The sequence below is a fragment of the Harpegnathos saltator genome, unplaced genomic scaffold (genome assembly GCF_003227715.2).
Source record: "Harpegnathos saltator strain DR-91 unplaced genomic scaffold, Hsal_v8.6 scaffold806, whole genome shotgun sequence".
Lineage (NCBI taxonomy): Eukaryota > Metazoa > Arthropoda > Insecta > Hymenoptera > Formicidae > Harpegnathos > Harpegnathos saltator.
Genome location: NW_020230656.1, coordinates 41,689 through 65,105, shown reverse-complemented (window position 1 = coordinate 65,105; position 23,417 = coordinate 41,689). Strand labels below are relative to the sequence as shown.

General features: G+C 41.7%; 1 protein-coding gene across 1 annotated transcript in view; it reads right to left on the bottom strand.

Moving 5' to 3' along the window:
• Window positions 1-963: 963 nt before the first annotated feature.
• Window positions 964-23,417, bottom strand: part of Best2 (bestrophin family protein) — a 52,307-nt gene continuing 29,853 nt past the window's right edge. The window contains exons 4-9 of the mRNA XM_025306842.1: window positions 12,973-13,211; window positions 9,103-9,231; window positions 8,890-8,997; window positions 8,357-8,617; window positions 3,980-4,241; window positions 964-2,879 (exon numbers count right to left, since the gene is read on the bottom strand). Of these exons, the coding sequence (XP_025162627.1) occupies window positions 1,804-2,879; window positions 3,980-4,241; window positions 8,357-8,617; window positions 8,890-8,997; window positions 9,103-9,231; window positions 12,973-13,211 (2,075 nt within the window). The 3' untranslated portion in view covers window positions 964-1,803. The remainder of the gene's footprint in view (window positions 2,880-3,979; window positions 4,242-8,356; window positions 8,618-8,889; window positions 8,998-9,102; window positions 9,232-12,972; window positions 13,212-23,417) is intronic.

The following is a 23,417-nucleotide window of genomic DNA, read 5'->3' as shown; positions in this document are numbered from 1 at the left end:
GTACAGTTACGATATTATATTATTGCACGACGATACAAAGACAAAAACCGACGATATACTTCCAACATCTGTTCCGTTAAGTGGTTAAAGTACTTTGTTTCGTACGATTATTACACTTGTAGTTCTCCTTCGTCGCGAGTGTAAGTCGATGATCGGTCGGCGGCGATAGATCATTCAATCTTTTCCGCGTGATCTTCGCCGGGAAGATCCAGTTATACGAAGGTAGTCCCGGAAGTACCTGACCTAACAAAGAAAACACAAAAAATTTGGGAAAAAATATCTTTATTTCTCTACATAGTCTCCGTTTAGCTCAATACACTTTTCCCAGCGATGTTCAATAGCTTCGATACCGTATTATAGTGGGAATCGTCGAGCTCCTCAAAATAGCCATCAAGCCACCTTGGTCCATTGTCTTGACTGTTCCTTCGTCTCAGGTGAGAACCTGACCCATGGTCAAACATGGACCCATGTTTCATCCATGGTTATGAATCGACACAAAAACTGGGCTTTATTGCTGCGAAACTTCGCCAAACACTCGATTGAAACATCCTCACGATGCTGTTTTTGTTCCAATCGCGGCACCCATCTTGCGCACAGCTTTCTCATGCTCAAATTTTCAGTCAATATGCGATGTACAGCACTTTTTGAAATGCCTACCATGTCTGATAACTCGCGCACTTTCAGTCGACGGTCATCCAATACCATTTTGTGGATTTTCTTCACCATTTCTGGCATGGTCACCTCATTTCAGTCGACCACTGCGATGTTCATCTTGGCAGCTCGTACGGCCTCGTTTAAACTCTGTCACCCAATATTTTACTATTTTAAACGAAGGAGCAGACTCCTTCGCTCAGAGTAGAATCTAGCTCCGCTTTGATATTGGTTGGACTGAGGCCTTTCAAATGAAAGTATTGTATCACATAACGATGACCAATTTTTTCCATGTTTACAAATTCACTGAAAGCGTTCACTATTGATGGCTGCCAAACAAATACTGAACAACGTAGCGTCGTCAAACTTCAAACTTAAGCTTTATAAGGTTGGTATTTTCTATCATAGTCATTCTTTTCAAGCAACAACCGCTAAGGTCAGGTCAGGTACTTCTGGGACTACCCTCGTACATTCCTATTGTCTACCTACATTCCGAGATTCTCAAGCATATCTTACACTCGTGCCGAGTATAATATTAACGATTACATAATATACACATACATTTTAAATATACGCTCCTATATGTCGGATTGATCGTTACGAGTCATAGATAGAGTTTTTAACGCATAAATTACTATTTACAACGTATATTCGCGCGATCTACAAATTCTTTCCCTTCGTTGATCGTTATGACGACGAAATATCTAAAAAAGTGGCCAGGGCCACTGCAACCTCCAGTGGCGGATCGTTCGGAACATCCTCCGTAACGCGCTTTACCCGCAGGACATTCCAAAAGATTCGCAAATTATTCGAAACGCGAATAATACGCACGAGGCGGAGTGGCATAGATTACCCCGCGCGTATTTCCGGAGTATTCGCGTTACTATTCGCAGTATCTATCGCAAAGATAAGCATGCCACCTTTTTGAGTACGAGCGAGAAATTACAAAAATAAAGCGTGAATCCGTCACGTGCACACACATCCACTCGTTCACACACACACACACACACTCATGAGACATCACAATAACGGACGGAAATAAGTCTCAGGAAACGCGAACGCAGAGAATTGCACCTTCTAACTACCCCTCTAATTATACCCCCTAATTATCGGGACGAATGAACCGTCGTTGGGTCGCGGTTTTTTTTTTCATCAAACATAAACCTCGCCCCTCTTGCTGCCCGCGACGGTCGTCGTGGCGGACACGCTCGCGGACGACGTCGAGGACGCGGAGCCGAAGCCGCTCGAGAGCGAGGCGTTCGTACAGGAGACGCTGCTGATCTTCCTCGAGGCGTCCTGGGCCCTGTGAGTGGGCCTGGACAAGTCGTGGCCGAAACTGCTGGTCCGCGGTCGAATGGCCGAGTGTTCGGTGGCCAACTTGTCCACGTCCACGAGCCCACCGTGCTTACTACCCGACACGGAGGCCGTTCGAGCCTCCCGCGGCTGCAATCCTGGCGATTGCGGCAGCGATATGCTCCGGTCGTCCCGCGGTTGCAGCACCGGCGGTCCGGGCAAGGATGCCGATCGCCTACCTCTGGCATCCGCGTTCGCGTGGCTAAGCTGCGCGCCGGCGAGCACGCCGGCGGTGACCATGTAGCCGAGTTTGTCGGGTCTCATGAGGATCGGCGAGCGATCGTTGTAGCCGCCGAAGGTGGGCGAGCTGCCGTTGCTTCCGGTCGGGCTGTTGTTGTTGTCGATCAACGGCGTCGAGCGGTCCTCTTGCCCGGTGATGCTCCCGCTCCTGCTGCTGCCGCTTCCGCTGCCCTCCTCTTCGCTGCTGTTCACCTCGGTCAGCGTCGCCTGGACGACATTGTTGGCCGGTTTGCTGATATGCGTGGCCGTCGTCGTGGAGGACGCGGTCTTCATGAGGCCCAACTGCGTCAGGTGACCCATGGTAACCGGCGTCAAGGTCACCGGCGTCATGAGGCCGGCACTGGTCAAGGTCGGCGAGAGCACAGCCTGCGCCAAGGCCGCCGCGCCGGACTTGCCCGACGCGGGTGTGCCCTCGGTTTCTTGTATCGGCGACAAGACCACCACCGATAGGTCCGTTGGATAATGACCGTTCGTTGGTATCACGCCCACCACGCCCGCGCCGATGTTCGCCGCGTTCGTGGCCGACAGCGCGAGCCGCTGCTCACGGTCGACCACCTCTTTCGTCACATCCGGAGTCGGTATGCGCGGCCTGTTCTTCAGCGACACCGGCACCGAGTTCAGCTTCGTCATAGTGCCTGCAATTAGGAGCGAATCGCGGCCGTTAGAACGACGCCTTGGCGCGCCGCAGTCGTCGGCTGGCTGGATTTCCGGATTCGGAACGATTCCCCCGAGGTCGCGCGTAGAAAATAGGTAATGACGTGGTCGATTAGACTAACGATCCGCACGACGTTTCCCCCCGCGAAGCGCGTGGAAATGGGTTTTAGACCATCGTTCTGGCGCCAGACGGGAGGCACATCGAGTTACGAGTTGACGAGGATATAATTACGCGGATGCGATACGTTTCATACGCCGGCGACGGCAGCGGCGGCGGCGTTGTCTTTCTCCGATGACGGGGATAGCAGAAAAAAGGAAAAGAAATGCACAAGGACAAGGAGAGATTTTTCTCGCGCCGAGCGCGACGGCAGATAATCGCGGAAATCGCTCAGGTCACGCAAGGTCAGCCGCCGCGTTGCGTAATCACTCGCGTATGGTGGAAGCGATGAAGGAAAAGCTCGCGATCCCATGTGACTTTCTTTCGCGACAGCACCCGTGACTCATGGGGAAAAAAATTTCTCGCCCGACACCACCTGTATCGACGTAGTGTATCTCTGGAAACGTGTTAGTGAAACGAATAATTTATGTACTTTCATCTCTGCGTGCATCTCCCTCTCTCTCTCTTTCCTTGCATGTGGAGATTAAAAGCGATTACTTCCCGAGAATTTCCTCTGAATTTCGTTTCGATCGCGGCATCGCGCGTGACACGTGTTGCACGTTGGGCACATCGCGCGATTCATGACGCCGTTTAATTACCTGCATCTGTACAAGCAAAATTTCCCCGCGCGTAAACTATCAATTTGTGCGAGCGGCGAGAATGAAAGTTCGAGATGCGAAAGTAAATATAAGTCGGGCGTTACGCGTTGCGTAACGATCACGAGTATTATATCGAGGCGTATAGGCAAATATGTATATATCGTTGATGCTGACGTGTCGTTATGAAGATCCGAGCAAACAAGAGCCGAGTACGACAGTTCGCCGCGTAATGCTAATGATTTTTTTGCCGCACTTCTTCCTCCGTCCGCGTCACTTCGTTAAACTTCTGAAACCGCCTTTTCATCGAAGTCGCGCGCATACACACCTTGACGACCCATCCGCTGGCTGCGGACGCTCTTGCGTCCCACGAGACGATCGTATAGCGACATCTTAAAGTTCGGATTGTTCGTTTGTGGCAGACCACCGGTCTCGGGGCTGCTGTACACACTGTTGTGGCGGTTTCGCGTGAAGAAACCACCACCGCTGCTGTACGTGGTCGAAGAGCTGCGCACCGAGCCCACACGGGTGATCTGTCGTTGAAACCAGCCGTTCTTCTTCCGCTCGACCAACGGAGTGTCGACGCTCTCCTAAAACGCATGAGATATTCAGGCTCGGAATATTACGGATCCTTGCAAAAAACTCGGGCTCAAAGACAAACAGATTTTTATCGGTGATCAAAGTTTGTCGTCCAAATTAGAAAGACATTTACCTAATAGATACTTTTACTTTGTAAAAGTATCTATTAGGTAAATCGGAAAGTTCCATCCATCTAGTGGCAAGTAGCTATAGCTAGAGCTGTCGTTAACTCTAATGTCTAAACGAAGCTTAATAGTTTGTTTTGACATCTGTCAATAACATTCAGTATATAAAGGTATACGTTTGCATCAATAACATTATTTTTTATTGCATCGAAAATGTCGAAATTTCAGACAAATAAGCGTCACTATAAGCGCGGAGTATTAATCTTTTGATTTAATTGGAAGAGAACTGCAGCTGAAGCTCATTGAATGTTTGTAGAAGTTTATGGTGATAATGCTCCTTCCGATAAAACACGCAGAGAATGGTTTCGACGCTTTAAAAGTGGTGATTTTGATGTAGAGGACGAAGAGCGTTCTGGAGTACGGCCAAGAGTACTCGAAGACAAAGAACTGCAGGCATTGGTGGACGAAGACCCATGTCAAATGCAAAAGCAACTTGCAGAAACATTAAGTTGTGCTCAATCTGTCATTTCCGATCGTTTGAAAGCTTTAGGAAAAGTTTGTAAGGAAGGAACATGGGTGGCATATGAACTGAAGCCAAGAAACATTGAAATGCGAAAAACCACCTGCGAAATTCTGCTTGTTAGGCAACAAAGAAAGGGGTTTTTACATCGTATCATCATCACTGGGGATGAAAAATGGATTTATTTGGACAATCCCAAACGTCGAAAAACTTTTTGCGATCCCGACTAACCCTCAACATCGACGCCAAAGCGGAGTATCCACGGAAAGAAGGCGATGCTCTGTATTTGGTGGGATCAGAAGCTGTTGAAAAGTGATCAAACAGTCACAGAGGATCTCTACAGAGAACAAATGGTTCGTTTGAGTCAAGCATTGCATGAGAAACGACTAGAATATGAAACGAGACAGCATAAAGTGATTTTACTTCATGACAATACTCGGCCTCACGTCACAAAATCTGTCAAGGAAACGTTAGAAACACTTCGCTGGGAAGTGTTACCCCATACGGCTTATTCACCAGACTGTGTCCCTTCCGACTACCAATTGTATCGGTCGATAGCACACAGAGAGAACGATTTAATTGAATTTAACAAATGATTATTTGGAGTCCAAATAAATTTTTTGATTGATCGAACGAAGTTTTCGCCGCGGGATTCGCTTGCTGACCGAAAGATGTCATCGCTAATGATGAACGAATATTTTGATTGATGTACTTTTTCATTTTGTTTCTTAAATAAAGCCATACGTTTTATAAAAAAACGAACGAAACTTTCCGATTGACCTAATAGTTACAGTTTTTTTCACTGAAAAAATAACTAGTTACAGTTACGAGTTACGGACCTTCAAAAATACCATGTTACAGTTATAGTCATTTAGAAAGTAACAAGTCGTGACTTTTCGGCTACTTTTTTACAATAATTGTGATATTATTTTAAATTCCGTTCTTGTGTAAATTCCTTCAATTTTATATAAAAGTAGTTTGTTCATTATTATATTCCTTATATTGGATATAATTTTTACAAATTAGATTCATTAATTTAAATAAGCAATTCATATTTATTTTTTAAGACTATTAATGACAACTGGGCAGAGAAATACCCAGTTGTTCTTGTTTCCAAGTTTTCGCACTGAGAGAAAAGTATATGATATTTGGGACTATAATGATATAGTAACTAAATTATAGTCCGAAATATCATATTTATAGTAAGTATTACCATAATATCGGTAATAATTACGATATAGGCACAGTATAACCAACTATATAATATTTTTACTAAGAATTATAGTAAGTTGAACTAAAATTATTGTATGGATACAAATATAAAATGATAGGTAAAGTAACTCTTTTATATATTCAATATTACCAGAATATTTGCTAAATGATGACAGATGTAACTATATGAATATTAAGTCTCACTATATTTGTGAGTGAGAAATTACCATATATGTGGTAAAAGTAACTAAACAATTATTTAAGACGATCATTGACTATATATATATTTGTGTTTATTCTACTATATTTTGCAGGTTCCATGAACTATAAAAATATGGTTGACGCCAAAATGAACTATATAATATAGTGAGATTATAGTTAATTCAACTATATTTTTCTATCAGTGCGCTGTCGGACATTCTGCAACTCGCAACTCGAATATTTCTGCATATGCTGGCTATGGCGTTTTACAATCCTTCTCCGAAGATGAGATATTTTATCTATTGCTTGAATTTTTTATATAACTGAAACCACGCAGCGCATTTCACGCTGAACGCAGATTATATAAAGCCCGTATCAGACTATGGATTGGGATTGAGATTGGATTGAAATTTGACCAATTGGAAAAAAGAAAATAATCTCAAATATAGTAAACTTAGACCTGATTAGTTAAATTTCAATCCAATATTCAATCCTAATCCGTAGTCTGATACGGGCTTTAATAAATAAGGATTGGCGACGCGGGACGGAAATGTCCAATAGGCGTACAATTTTTTTGAAAGGAATACAAGTTGCGTTCGGAGAGGAGACTGTTAGCGCTATTAAGTCACTTTATTCTTGTTTTACATCTAATGAACGATAAAGATGGATGACGCAAATGCAGCCAGAATAACTATATGCTTATTGGATATCAAGCATCACACGTCGCGTTATCGCGCTAGTCTGCCAGAAACTTAAGTTTGAAATATATAAAGTAATTCTTAAAGTATTAAACTATTAAATTAGTTACTAGTTGTCAAACAAATGTCACTAAGTTAAGTTGCAGCTGTAGATGGAGAAAACGGGAGTTGAAGTTAAGTTATAGTTACCAAAAAAAAGAAATAACTGTAACTGTAACTTCGTTACAAATAACAAGTTACTTCCCAATCCTGGCCATTTCAACCCCAAATAGAGAAAAAGATATCTTTTAAATTTCTAAAAGATATCTTACATTTTCTCCGAAAAGATATCTTTTAGGAATCTAAATGTTAAAGACATCTTTTAGATGTCTGTAGATATCTTTTAGAAATTCTATAAAGATATCTTCAACGAAATCTATTTAGATATCTTTTACACAACTTCTAGACATCTTTTAGAAATGTCTTGAAGATATCTTTCATAAGATATCTTTCAGATGTCTACAAGATATCGATGTTTACTGGGACGTCACGAGTATGTAGAATGCTTTGTAAGCATGGCGCAAAACTTTAAGAGCGTATTCCGCACTAATCTTAAGAATGAGAAAGGGATGAAGGCTAATGCCCGGTTTCTTCACACCTGCCGATAGCTATCTTCCAGATGAAGATATCCGTCAGAAAACTAAATTCGATAACTAAATTCAGATAAAAAAATTCGTTTTCTTTACTAAAATCTCTGGTTACGTATCTAACAGATAGCTATTCTTCATACTACTAGCTTTTGACGCAAAATGTACTAGAAATTTACTATAAATCACCATATTCTGCCAGCAGCATATTCTTTTCCGGGCTAGTATTAACTAATTAAAGTAATTTCCACAGTATTAACAATCAGTCTTCAATTGCACGTAATAATTCGAGCACTGTATTTTTTTCAAACAAAATCGTCCGAAAAATTCTGTGTCATCTCACATTTGAAAATTGTTCGGTTTATTTTTTATATAGGGTCTTCTTTCCACAAATTCCTCCTCATTATCATCATCATCATCAGATTCAAAAATATTAATATTCATCAGTAACAAATCCATGTTGTGTTTTCATAAAAACAGCAATAGCAACAACAAATTACATATTATTGTAATTTTTAGACTATGTCAGAGCACTGAAATCAATATCTGCCAGATATCCGCTACTTCAGGTACCGGATAAGTTTATCTGCCGGATATAAATTTTACAAAGGTGAAGAAAACCGATTCTGGCAGGTATCTCATGGATAAAATTATCGACAACTTATCTAGAGGTGAAGAAATTGGACATAAAGGATGAGAGATGAGGATAAGAAAGCATTATATAAACGATCATAATGTACTCACATAATCGGCATACATATCATCCTGATGAGCTTTACGGTGTTGCGCGTGACTGTGAATCTGCGTGCCCAACATCACGTTCGCGTAAAGAGCGTCGCTATCTTTCACCTTGTAATGTTCCGCGGAGCCCTTCGGCTCTTCTTTACGATACTGCTCGCTAGCGACGGTGTACGGCAAGTCTTTGGGCACGACCTCGTCCCAATACTGATCCTTTAGCAGTTCCGGGTGTTCCTCGTGCATCTCATCGACGATCATGTAACCCGCCTATTGTACGATACACGAGCATGATGATAAGAAAGACTACATTAGCGTGATAAGGGGCAAAAAGATTAAAGCGCATAGTAGTGGCGAAAAAAGGTGCACTTGCATGCCAAAGTGCTTCATCGTACTTCAAATTCAGGAGTATAGGAGGAATAAACGCAGTTTACATTTTGCGTAATACGATGTTCCTCCCGAGGAGATTCATAAGTAATGACGTAACGGCTCATTAAGCATGTGGCTACGAAGCAGCGAATTATAATGATCGCTCGACGTACCTTGATGTGCCTATCAATCAGCCAATTCAATTCGATGTCGTCGTCATCCTCGCCGAACGGATTGATCAACACCTCGGCGACTTTCAGCCAACCGACGTAAAAACAAAACTGCAAAAATACGCCGGATGTATAAACGGTCTTAGCGGCTTTACGCGGAAGGACTTTACTGCCTTTACGTTGGCGTTTGCAGATTATATCGTTTATTCTAATCACCTGCAGCGTCGTGAAAAACGGGAAATACATGTCTGGCTCCTCGTACTTCCCGGTGCCTTCGGAGCGTCCGACGAATTGTCTGCCGAGCAAGGCCGAGAAAAAGTAGGCGTACAACGACAGTGTTACCACCTGAAAAACACGTCGCGAGCTCCGTGACAAAATTCTCGTTACATCATCGCTAATTAAACGAGGAAAAGAGAGACAGGAGCGCGCAGCAATTACAAGAGCAGAATTTCTTCCGTTCGCGGGCGAAAATGGCGCCTCCTTTTCTCCCTCGCCGGCAATTTGCTGTTAAATAACGTGTTTACACAACGCGAACGAACAATTAACGCGGCTGCGCCACAGTCCGTTTCGTTTAAAGCTCCGCAGCTTCGACGAACGGAAGCGCGGTCATGATGGAGGATAATTAGTTTACTATCGGAAGTCCTGAGCTTCGCAAGGATATTTCCGTCGCTTCTCTTTGCGTCGCGTAAGCGCAGGCAAACAGGTTTGAATGAATGAACGAATATCAAGGCCGTGGCGAATAGCGCCTTTCTCAGCGAAGGTTTCGGGAAACGGTGGGTTCGCGCAAAAATGTAGCGCGACTTGCATAAAGAGACAATTAATAAATCTGCGCGAGCCCGAAACGCACGCTTCGGATTCACCGAAGACGGCGAGATGCCTCTCTCGGATGTGGCACGAAATCGCTCCTGAAGGCGTGACGTATCGCGGCGCGGCAAAAAATTACTGTTCAACTCTCTCGTCGACCTTGACCATGTGCAACGCGCATCGGCTCCGCGTTTCATGCGCGATTCGTTATCCGCGCCGCGTTCGTCACTGGAAATTTCAGAAAATGTTCGACGGCGCATTCCTAAATGAACTTATCACAGCACGTTATGGCTGATATAAATATCAACACGGTTATGAGAGAGACGAAGAAAGAGAGACGGAGAAAGAGAGAAATCGCGAAATAATGTGTCATAATTACGTATATTTTATTGATATAATGTGCTATAATTCTATCTTAATAATGATAATTTTTGATAATTATTATTTTTCATAATTCTCCTTTCATATCTCCTTCAGAGCAAATCGCGCAAAGAGGTTACCTCGACACGTTATTTCGATATCAGTCCTCCGAATGGAACGAATTTTTACTTTCTCTACTTCTTTTTTCATACTTTTGTTTGGCTAGTGAAATTATACGTTAATTGGAGAGGTGAAAATATTGTCCGTTGCGAAAGATTATCGCAGGCTCGGGTGAAATATTCGTTATCACAGTACATGGAGTAAGACACAATGTGTCTTAAGGGTTTCATCAAGGAGCAAGAGCGCTTACAATAACAGTAAACGCAGCTACGTGCAATAACAGCGAGTGCATTCGAAATGGGTATTAATTTTCGACGGATATATCATTACACGGTGAACACTCCGCGGTCGTTACATGTAATCTTCTTGAGATTTCACGGAATATGACGCGAATCACGCTATCGCTCGAGATTTGTGTTACGATCTACGGGTAAGAAAAGAAAAATACGTTTTGAACGCGAAGAAAAATATGCTTGACGCATCGTTGCTTTGCCGGCTTTCCCAGAGCAACGACAATTTGTCTGATGGGGTGTAATTATTATGTAGCGATTTCGATAAAATTTTATGATGCTCCTCTCCCGATTCTCGTGTTTCAAGTTCATTAAATACTGGTTATTATTATTAGCTCGATAAACCCAGAGTATGATAAATGTGTCGTGTATCTTGTAATAATTATACAACAGCGAAATTAAGGTAAAATTATCAGATACGTCGCTCGGTAATTTCTCAACTTGTAAGGGAAACGATGAAATTAATGCATCAGCGACAGACTATCTTTGTATCGAGGTAAATTAGCGATGCGAATCTTTCACAGCGACGAGAATAATGAGCTTCCTCTCAAGAGCAGCTTCTCTCAAAGTCTCTTCGTGGCGGTGCGCGAAACGTGCCGCAACAGAGATCGAGAGCAGCTCCGCGTCGCATCACGTTCGCCCGGATTTGCGAAATGGCACGGTCTTTAATTTCTCGAAAATAATGGTACTCGCAGCCGACGGTTAGAGAGGTTAATTGATGGACAATTACAATTGCACAACGCATGTCGGTTAATTAGAGATGCGAAACCCGTTTTTCCGGGAGCGAATCCAGTTTCGTCTGGAGTCGCGGCCCAGTGATCTCGAATGCGATTTTGAATCCTTCGGCCGAACAGGCAGAATCATCGGCGGGATAACCGTGAGACGAAGAAAAAAAGAAGAAATAAGTTACATTGTCGCGTAGGTGACGAGTGTGCTATTTGCGCGACGTGTGTGACATCGTCGCACAGTGGGAACAAATAGAAATTTACTGTTCAAAAATCGCTAGAGACCATAATTTTATAGCAATCGGAATGCGTTTTTTTTTTTTTAATTAAACGTTAATCAATGTAGAAAAATATTGTCGAGTCCGATTTTTGAAAACATTCTTTTAAATTTTACAGTATTAAAAAGAATTTGTAAGAAATTCAATCAAGTTTTGCGAGCCTCTGTTACAAATGGAAAAACTTTCCATTTGTTTTCGCTGCGCAGTACAGCGTACTAAGGTTTTCAGCATCGCTGATTACGAATGTGATATAAAAATCAGAATTTGGCAGTTAACAATTGCTAATCTCCTGTCCACATAAACAAAATCATTGTTTTAACACAGTATATACGTTGCAATAGAGTATACAAAGCCGTTCAACATAAATGCGAAGAAATGTGATATGCATGAAGTACGATAAAAATAACAAATACAGCGGAAAAAAGCTGCAAAATAATCTGTTTATAACAAAATTGTTTAAACAATGTATTTAGAAAATGATTGTTTTGAAAACCTGATGCTTGATGATTTGAAAACATCAGATCAAAGCTACGGATAAATTATTTTATGGCTTGAAAATGGCTTGACAACTCTTTATCGTGTCCGAAAACACAACACTTTTCCGAGATGGAACTCATCAGCTGCCTGAAAGTTGATTTAAAATTATAAAAAAACAACGGCGAATACTTTGATTGACGAATTAGTTTTACTTTCTTTTGAAATGAACTTTGAATTTAGTTGAAAATTTTGGATTATTCATTTACATTACTAATACATCAAACGACAATGAGATATATTCGAGTACCGTATGCAGAGGACTGGGCGATTGTTTCAAGTAACGTTAGAAACAATGGCAATGGATCTTTCCATCTATATTTACCCGTGGCGCCGTCCGATGTCACAAATTGCAGATAAAATGTAAATAATGTATCGGATGCGATCGACGAGAAGAATTACATAATAATGCGTCACGCTTCTAATGCTCAAAGCATGATAATGACGCGACCATCGGGAAACGATGAAGACATTCACGTAACATATATTCGACATCTGCCAATGACAAGTGACGCTATCGACGCGTATCGTAATTGCTCTTTATACGGTATCCACGGCAAAGAGGACAAACGGAAGAGATTGTTTGAGTAATATTCTCCCCCCGCCTCTTTCGCTCTGTCTGTCTGTCTCCTTCTTACTGGCATGCGGTGTGCGAAAAGAGTACAAGAGAGTTAATAAAACAAATTATTTCACTTTTGTTGATCCCAGGATAAATGGATTGCGCAGCCGCTGCCTCGCAGATTTATACTCTCTGCTTACCAATTCAATGCATTTTATCAATCAATCGAATCCAATTAATCAGATAGACAACGCTGGTTGATAAATTTATCGGTATCTGCCATCGATGCATATTTATGAGCCGGCTTCGTCGTATTACGCGAGAGCTTAGAGCGCGAACTTTGTGAAATCGCTAACGCATCCGATCGTCGTGAGCGTCGCTCGATTTCGCGGCGCGCGCGCAACAAACGTGCTCACCTGAGTGTAGACTAGAGGAACGCAAACGGTATCGTAACCGATCAATGCGCCAAGCCTCTTCCGGATATCGCTGAGCTCGACGAGGAGAGTCTGCACCACCTGATCGCTGGTGATCAGAGCCTCCTTCCTCGCCCTGTTGATGATGTTGGTCGCCCAGACGAGCGGCATCCAGTATTTCGACATGGCCGCCTTTTTGTTCATCATCTCGAAGATCTTCTTCTCCGACTCCATCATCAGACCTGAAACAAGCGGATCGCGGATCGTGAGTCGGAGTGAACGTTTCGTTTCGTGCAGGATAAAATGATCATTAAAAAAAAATATTCCGTTTGTAAAGTGATTTTTCCCATAGTCTCATATCCTAAGTCTTTTAGAGGAAGAGGACTCCTCTTTCGATAAAGCGATTAAGTGATTAAAGTGAATCGTTCATCTAAAATTTACTAAATATTATTCTAACTGTTTTCCTCTTATTTCAAGAGGATTTCCTCTTATCTCAATTTTCCTCTTATATGAAGAGGAATATGTTGATTCGAATATCTTCTTCTTTTGTTCAGTCATGCTTTATCTTCAGACGAAAAAATAACCTCATAGGTTCATGGATCAGAATATTTAGAATGCTTGTTGAAAAAGATATGTGTGTTGCTGTAACATATAACGAAGATAATTTACTAATATATCTGGTCAAATACAGTTTATAATTTAGTGCAAAAAGTTGAATAATATATTCTTTCTTTAGCTATGTTTTATACAATTGGTTATGATGAACATCTTTGTAGCTATAAAATCCATAATAAAACTGATTGGAAATTGATTTGTTGATGATGATCTTATTTTATTCATGCCTACTTATTGTAGAACTGGAGCCAAAAGTGCACCTATATACATTACTTTTATATATTATAATAATTTTTTCAAATTAAAATAAGTAAGAATAAAGTATAGTAAGAATAAATAATAATTCTCTTAAAAAAAGATTAAATAATCCATGTATAAGAGGAAATTTATATTAAAATCAATAAGATTTGCATTATACATATAACATATAATCCCTCTAACTTTAAGAATGATGCGTTTATAATATTTTCCTCTTAATCTTAGAGAAATCCTCTCGCGGCCATCTATAGAAGAATAAAGTCCTCTAAAATTTAGATGATTCCGCTTGTTCTGAAATTACTTTTCTTTTTTTTATGATCGCGCGACTCGGAGAACAAGAGGAAGAAAAATGAGCAACATTTCCGGGTGTCCCGGCGGCGAAGCGCACGCGCACTTAATTACAAGAACTTTCCCCGCTCGAGACGCCTGAGAAAAATTTTCTCGGCGGGATACGCGCGCCTGGATATCGTAAATCGCGATCGATATCGCGGGGCAGTAAGTCAGCGCGCTAATTAGCAAATCCATCAGCACGGTTCGTTAATCGGCAACGGCAAATTATCAAATCATCAGCCTGTCTCTCGCGCCGACTTTCTTCGTGGCACGCAAACTCCGGCGCTTCTACGTTCCTCTTGAAACGGAATGAACTTCTGAAACGTGTGAAACCGCACGAAACGCACTCGATCGAGAGTCCGCGTCGTCTCTACCGCCGACTTAATTAATCGGAATTGCGCGAGAAAATATATCGATTGTTTATTATCCGCTGAAATAACGATTACGTAATCGGCGCTAACCAGCGGCGTGTACGAGCCCGTCATAAATATTAAACGCGCACGATCGCTCAGCCAGGAAGGATCGAAGCGGAAGATGAACGTTCGATTAACCAATGGCGGCGGAGCGCCTTCGTCGATGTGCCAGATAAGAAGGAAGTTAATAACATAACGTGTTCCACGCGCAAATTTACTGTTTAGAGTTCCCGCGGAGGGAGTATCGCGATGGAGTTACCTAAACCGCGATTATACGGTATTATGCAGACGTCCGGTTTCGTCCGCGCCGAATCTCTCCACGAGAGATCTCTTACGAATCGCGAGCGCTGACATCTCCTCGGTGAAAGCGGCCGGAACGGATTGTTTCGCAGGCGCACTTTTGCGATCGGCACAAACGGCACTGTGACACGTCGCCCCCGGCGTCATTCGGAAGTGCGCGAAGCGACGTTGATGGACGTTTTGTTGGTACGCTACTGCGATATTCTGAGACACGTTTGTTCTCTTATGCTCGTTTTCTTTTTATCTTTCTGTTTTCACGCCATTTTTCACGCCGATGAGTAAACTTCGTCAATTATATAAAGGCTTTTTGCCTTGCGACGCGATCGAAGTCTTCCGTCCGGCGCGCTCTGCGTGCGAGCGCTGCCGAACGCCGCGCTGCGATGAAGGTAGGCTCTCGCGTAAACTCCGTCGGGAGCGCCGACGACTTTAACGACCGTGGTCGTTAGAAAAACTATTTTAAAAGTCACGACGACCGCGGCGAGCGCGTCGTAGCTACCAGTTCGATTGGTATCCGATCGAGTAACGGGAACGTCGTAATTTCTCACGGAGCTGTCTTTTTGTCGCTAGCGAGCAGAAAGGGTCGCGTTCGCACGAGCGTGCAAAGATAACCGGAGCCGGCGTGCGAAAAAAATGCAGCACCTCCGCCGCGAATAGCCGTCGAAATGACTCGCGGCGTCGCTCCGACGCCGCGAGTCGGCCGAAGAAATCGTCTGCGGGATGAAAGAAGCGGCAGTGGAAACGCGCGGCGCGGATTACTAATGACGGCACTCGGCTAGGCCTCTTTCAATCAGCAGCCGTACGATAGTTGAATCGGGTACACACCCTTAGTAGCGGTAAAAACTCACACGGCCAGTGCAGCCGTGCGTCGATAGCAGTGTTTGGTGTGATTTATATCTCTCAGCCGCCACGCAGCGTTAACATTCTTCATCTGCGGCGGAGTTACCTCTCTGCTTTTTTCCTGCGACGCGCCTTTATCTCTGTTGTGATTTTTTTCACGTAAATGTATTGCTTCCTCTAAATCTCACAACTCACGTTACCTTGATCTCTTGAATACATGTTACGGAAGTTGGAAATATGGAAACGTTCCGTCAATCGGACAGTTTTGTCCGTTTTTTCGCAAAACGTATGGCTTTATGCAAGAAACAAAGTAAAAAAGTACATCAATCAAGATAGTGTTCGTCGTTAGCGATGATTTTTTTCCATCTTTCGGTCAGCAAGCGAATTCCGCGGCGAAAGAATGACTCATCTTTGGAGGCGAGACCCATTTTTCGACGTCTTCATAAGAATTGAAGCATTCGTCAGCAAGTGCGTGTGCCATCGACCGAAACAAATGGTAGTCGAAAGGGGGCATTGTTTGATGAACAAGCCGCATGGGCAAGAAACACTTCCCAGCGAAGTGCTTCTAACGTTTCCTTGACAGATTTTGTGACGTGGGCCGAGCGTTGTCATGAAGCAAAATCACTTTATGCTGTTTCGTTTCATATTCTAGTCGTTTCTCGTGCAATGCTTGACTCAAACGAACCATTTGTTCTCTGTAGAGATCCCCTATGACTGTTTTGATCACTTTTCAACAGCTTCTGATCCCACTAAATACAGAACATCGCCTTCTTTCCGTGGATATTCCGCTTTGGCGTCGATGTTGAGGGTTAGTCGGGATCGCAAAAAGTTTTTCGATGTTTGGAATTGTCCAAATAAATCCATTTTTCATCCCCAGTGATGATGATACGATGTAAAAACCTTTTTCTTTGTTGCCTAGCAAGCAGAATTTCGCAGGTGGTTTTTCGCTTTTCAATGTTTCTTGGCTTCAGTTCATATGGCGCCCATGTTCCTTCCTTATAAACCTTTCCTAAAGCTTTCAAACGATCGGAAATGAAAGATTGAACACAATTTAATGCTTCTGCAAGTTGCTTTTGCATTTGACATGGGTCTTCGTCCACCAATGCCTGCAATTCTTTCTCTTCGAGTACTCTTGGCCGTACTCCAGAACGCTCTTCATCCTCTACATCAAAATCACCACTTTTAAAGCGTCGAAACTATTCTCTGCATGTTTTATCGGAAGGAGCATTATCACCATAAACTTCTACAAGCATTCGATGAGCTGCAGCTGCAATTTTCTTCCAATTGAAGCAAAAGATTAATACTCCGCGCTTATAGTGACGCTTATTTGTTTCAAATTTCGACATTTTCGATGCGGTAAAAAACAATGTTATTGATGCAAATGTATACCTTTATATACTGAATGTTATTGACAGATGTCAAAACAAACTATTAAGCTTCGTTCAGACATTAGAGGTTAATGATAGTTTTAGCTATAGCTACTTATCGCTAGATGGACGGAACTTTCCGATTTACCTAATATATTTCAGTAAGATTATTACCGTACGACGAATCCCGCTGATCAGTTAAAAACGCTCTCGTTGCATAAGTTAAAGCTCGTACAAATGTACGCGCGAAATGGCAAACGGCATTGAGTGCTTCATCGGTGTACCGGACTCTCAAACGAAAAATACAAGCTGTTGCGTACGACACGTTTGAAAAACACTCCGCGGCACCGCCGCAGTATGTGCTCCGGCTGAAATCGCTCCTGAGAGTAATCGATCGAGTCGATATGCAATCGATTTGCCCCGTTTGTTACACGACCTTGATATCGTCGTATAGTCGCACGGCATCGCGCACAATGAGCTCGAGAATTTGCAGGCGGCCACTGAAAGTCACGGGCGATAACTCATCGAGTGAGTCACTCCAGCAGCACGATACATTATTCGCAAGCGAGGACCAGATATGTCGGGACGAATGTTGGAAAATCCTTGCTCGACATACCGTGTGGGACAGGATCCAAAAGCAGATGGAAATTATAAAGCGAACTGCGCGAGCCGGTGCATCATTTGATGGGAAAAAGAATCAGGTTGTATGAAAAGTCCTTCGAGTGATCGTAACACAAACGCACAACGTACAATCTATCTGCGTTTATTTGCAGAGTTAGTCCTTTCGTATCGGTCGGCAAATGTTATTACGAGTGTCATTTAGTTTCGAGAGTTTTTTTTCTCAAAAATTGAATTACTTAAACACATAAAGATGTGCGAACTATTCGAATTCGAATAGGAATCAAATACATTATATACGTTTGCGTGCATCAGCTACAAAACGGGCCATCTGGGCTTGTACCTGGGTTTGAACCTTAACTTGTAATTAATTTAACTTGTAATTAATAACTTAATTATAAATTATTTTAAATATTTAAATACATATTTTACTTTGAAATGATATTACAATATCAATATTCCCTTTCAATATTAAAATTTTCCATCATTATTTGCATGTTTAATAGTCATGTTAAATTTTTTAATGATTCGATTCGATTTCGAATTTAAAAAATGATGAAAAATGAGATTCGATTCGATTCGATTCGACTCGACATAAAAATTCTTGATTCGCACATCTCTACTTAAACAAGATAATGAACGAATACCTTAATTAAAATATTTTCCTTCGTTTCCTACAACTTTTTCCCATCTTTCTGCCAAGAGATGGATCCCGCGACGATAAAAAGATTCTTCTTTAGAGTTGATCCAATTTTCAACAAATTTTCGCACTTCTCCGAAAGTTCTATGAAAATGTGTATCCTCTAAAGCAGGGGTTCCCAACCGGAGGTGCTCGCGAGGATGCGAAAAAGCATTCTTGAGGGTGCAAGGAAAAGTGATTATAATTAATAATGATTAAGATGAATTCTGGAATAACTCGGCATTTTTACCATTAAATTAAAAAAAATGTTATTAAAATTATATATTTTTTACTTATCAATACATATATATTCATTACGTATCACTATGCGAAGCCATTGAAACTATGGATAATAATTTTATAATATTAAAATGATAGTTAATTTCTAAAAATTGAATATCTTTTAATTTTTAACTTCTTACCTTAAAACCCTAACAACTAATTTTTATCATAAAACATACGAATAATTTTTTTTTGTATTAATAAATTTTAGAGGTGCGAAATACAAAAAGTAGAGTAGGGTTGGGAAACCCTATTCTACAGCATGTTATATAGATCGGAACAAGTGATAATCGGATGGGGCAATGTCTGAAGAATACGCAGGGTGCGATAAAACTTGCCGTTCCAGCTCTAATAGCGTTTGCTTCTCTGATAATGCAACATGAGGTCGAGCATTATCATGAAGAAGGATCACTTTGCGTCGTTCACTCGCAATTGCTGATCGTTTTTGGTTCAATGCTCGCTTCAGTTTGTATAATTGTTGTCAATAACAGTTGTCAATGACAGTTTCATTCGGATTTAACAATTCATAATACACAACATCTTCTTGATCCACCAAATACACAACAATACTTTCGAACCGTGAATATTTGCGCCTCGAAGTGAATGTTGCTAGTTGGTCTGGATTAACTCATGATTTCTTTGTCTGGGATTATCGAAATAGATCCATTTTTCATTCCGAGTAACAGTTCGATAGAAAAAAACTTCATTCTTTGTTTGGCGATCAACGAAATGCAAATGTTCAACCGGTTAGCGATGGCATTTTCCAATTATTGATGTGGAACCCATTTTCCTCTTTTGTGAATCTTTCCTGTATCATGTAAATGTTTAGTAACTGTCATACGATCAACATTTAATATTCTGGCAAGTTCTGAAGTGGACTATGCTAGATTTTCGTCCAATAATGCTCGCAAATCTGCATTTTCAAGCTTTTTTGGTTGTCTCGATCTTTGTCGTTAACATCGAAATCACCACTTTTGAATCGTCTAAACTAATATTCACCCGTCTCAATCGATGGAGCAAACATCACCACAAGTTTCTATCAGAATTCTATGATCCTTAGCCGCCATTTTTTTCTGATTAAAAGAAAGCAACGCGTATCGAAAGTGCTCTTTAGGAAGCTCCATTTTTAAGTATCAACACGATTTTTACTGCGTCTGTTGTTAGTAAATTACTAAATATCATGAATTAATATTAAAGCATTAAGAAACAATAGCTGTGATCGAAATGTCTTCGACCAAACTCACATTAGTGAGCCATCTCTTGTAAAACCCTCAAAACTAAATCATACTCCTAATAATTTTGAATTTTTATGAGTAATTTTTATGAAAGTTATATTATGAGAAAACAAAATTTTTCTGAGAACTTCTTCCTCAGACGTCCAATGATGACTATTATAATATAGTATTCTTCCTCTCTCTCTCTCTCTCTCTCTCTCTCTCTCTCTCTCTCTCTCTCTCTCAGCCCTCGTTCTCTCTTTCTCTCTCTTAAATAACATCCGAAATGCAAACCAAAGTTTGAAGCTTTAGCGTTTCGCGGTAATCGATGAGTCTTGATTAGCGCGGCCCGAGGCCGGTTTGGTGGAGTTAAAATTCACCGCGTAAGTTTCACGGAATATCACGAGGAAAAATCTTGACCGACCTTGCAACGAGGTCTTCTTTTCGAGGAACACTCAACTGTGTTATCTCGAAAATATTTTATTTGCACCGTGTGTGCGCCCGCTTTCACACGTTACACTTCGTTGGCGGTTTACGCGATTTTCGCACGGAAAGCGCCGCTGATGCAGCCGGGTGCCGTAAAAATTTCGAAAGCGCCCACCGCTATAAAGCTAATTTATATCCACTTTCACGGGTTATAACGGGTCGCACGAATTCGTGAGATGACGTCCACGCTTAATTCACGAGCCGGTGTAAGGTTTACCGGTCGTGTCGGAACGTCGCTAGAGCGAGGTCTGGCGACACAGCGCCGCCGTCGCTGTATCCAGCAGGAGAGGCAAGAGAGTTACTTAATGCCGTTAGTATCTGTTAACACAAGCAAATCGATGCTAATTAAGAAAGCGCCTGACCGTGCGCGCGCGTAGTTCCCCGACCTTGTCGTGTTTACACGAAATTATAACTCGTAAATCATAATCACATCGTATCGGCGGAGATCACGGGCAGGAGAAGGGGGGAGAACGGGTAGTAGTTGTGTTATTCGACATTAAAGCCAATGCGCGTGTAATGAATCCGCGATCATTAAATCTGGATTAGCGGCGAGCTTTCTTCGAGAGCAGCGCTCGCGCTCTTCGACCGATATAAATAGATAGCTGATGTGGAACATAAAAGAGTAAAATGAAAAAATAAGAAGAAGAAGCAAACTCTGTTGAAAAAAACACCGGGATACTCTCGAGAAATAAATCTCGATGAATATCTGCGTTTAATTTTCAAAAATTTGCACACGAAACGAGTGAGGTAAATGCCCCCGTAGTTGAAGCTATTTAACGGCTACGATTTTATAAAGATACATGAAATTTAACGATATAAATGTACGAACATAATTATTATGCAAATAAAATCTTCAGTTTTATTGAGTTTTGGTTTTATCGACTGTTTTAAACCGTTTTATGTTAATCTATGTTAATCAATCTATCAATTCTATGTTAATATTTTGTTCATAAATATTTTATAAACTATATGTCTCGTATAAGATAACAATTATATACTTTATTCTAAATTATTTTTAGTTAAGTTTCTTAATTTCTTTTGCGCCTTTTACTTCTTTATTAAATCTATCTTCTTCGTCTGATCATTTTTTTCTGCTTCTTTCTTTTTCTTTTCCTCGATGGTTATTTTCTTGTATCTTCATAGCCAACTTCCGGTCAACTTACCGGAAGTTGAAAATATCACCATTGGGTAGAGCTGATTTTTGTTAAAAACTATTTTCCTTCATTTTAAGAGAGGTGGACGAGCTGAAACACTCTGTGTAATAAAAGTTATGATAGAATAGATCCAAACACTTTTAAAGCGCTAGAATACCTATTTATTTGTTAAACTAATGCTGATAATATGGTCAAGTAACCTTGTTTATAAAAATATTTATGAGATTAATCTTATCATCAAAGCGAGTTGCGCCGGTGACTAAACATGTGGTCGATTACTAGGCACTCACGAAATTACTCTATCAGCAGTTGAATTCATAAAATTTAGCTACAAATAATCTTTTTTTATTAACTAAATATATTCTCTTATAATTATTCTTCATCATTTTCGGATTGAATACCGTAATATATTCACAAGATAAAGACAACAAAGTAAGTAAGAAATGTCTTAACAAATATGTCAAACTTCTTAAAAAAATATTAAGAACATCAAAATATATACGTCTCGTATCTAATTACATTATAATCACGTTTTCTTTTTTGTCGGATACTCATTTTTAAAATACTTAAAATGATTCAATATATATGTAAATATTTTTGAATATCGACAGATTTCAATTAAACGTTAATATCACACTGGAGAAAATATTTGAGATTAATAATGATAATTTGATATTACAAATTATAATAATAATAATAATTTGAGATCAATGATAAATTTCTGTATATATGTCCGGCAATTGGTACTTTTACTTTATAATCAGACGAGACTTATCGCCGAAAGTTCGCTATAGCTTGCGTATATGAAAGCGAAAAATAACGATGCGCTTAATGCAATGATTTATGCGCGGTACAATGAATTATTCGCGGAACGGTCGATTTTCCTAATGTCGAAACGTCTCTCCATCGGCTCGAAGCCGATACGCGCGGCAGAGCAAACGGGTGGTGGCGCTGACGCAAAAATTACGACATGGAATTGTGCCTCGGAACGAAACGAGCGATTCGCTTTTGAGAAACGATTACGCGGCGGCGCGGGCAGGATTCCAGAAAATTGCAGGCAGGCGCAGTCGAGTTTCGCGAGGCTCATCGCGAGCAAAACGACTTCGACGAAGAAGAAGTGGTCCCTGTCCGTTCCCGGGAGGATGTTTACCTGCCGGGCTGCGAACGGGGAGGATGAGCAAAGTAAGGTACGACCAGCCTCTCTCGATGTACAACGGATCCGTGAAGAAGGATGCTCGGCAGGGGTCAACAAACGTCGGGATCCTTGCTCGGCCGACAAGGTCGTCATCAAAGTAAAAAATAAACCGACTTCCCCGCGCCGTCGCCCGCTGCTCTTCGCACCCTTGCCGAGCACACGCCGTGACTACGCTGAAAAGCATCTTCCCGAGAGAGAGAGAGAGAGAGAGAGAGAGAGAGAGAGAGAGGGAGAGAGAGAGAGAGAGAGAGAGAGAGGGGGGGAGAGGGAGAGAGGGAGAGAGAGAGAGAGAGAGAGAGAGAGAGAGAGAGAGAGAGAGAGAGAGAGAGAGAGAGAGAGAGAGAGAGAGAGAGAGAGAGAGAGAGAGAACCAGTCCCCCGTGTCCGGTTCGTAATTCCTTAAGCATAGTCTACAACGCAGAGCTCGTGAATGCGGATGTACCGCGTAAAAGTGTCTCGCGCGCGCGCGATCTCGACTGTTGGGAACTCGATCTCTCCTCTGCTGTTCTCGTCCGCCATGCATTTTCGCGATGCGTTCTCGACTGACGCCACAAGTCGTTCTTTTCCATTTCTCCGCTACATGCAAATTTGTTACTGTTGTTTAAGACCATTTATGAGGTCCTTCCTTCCTCCCTCATCACCGCGCTGCGTCCTGACGCTCCGATGCTCTTTTGCGCCGACTGCCGCTCTCGACTGTTCTA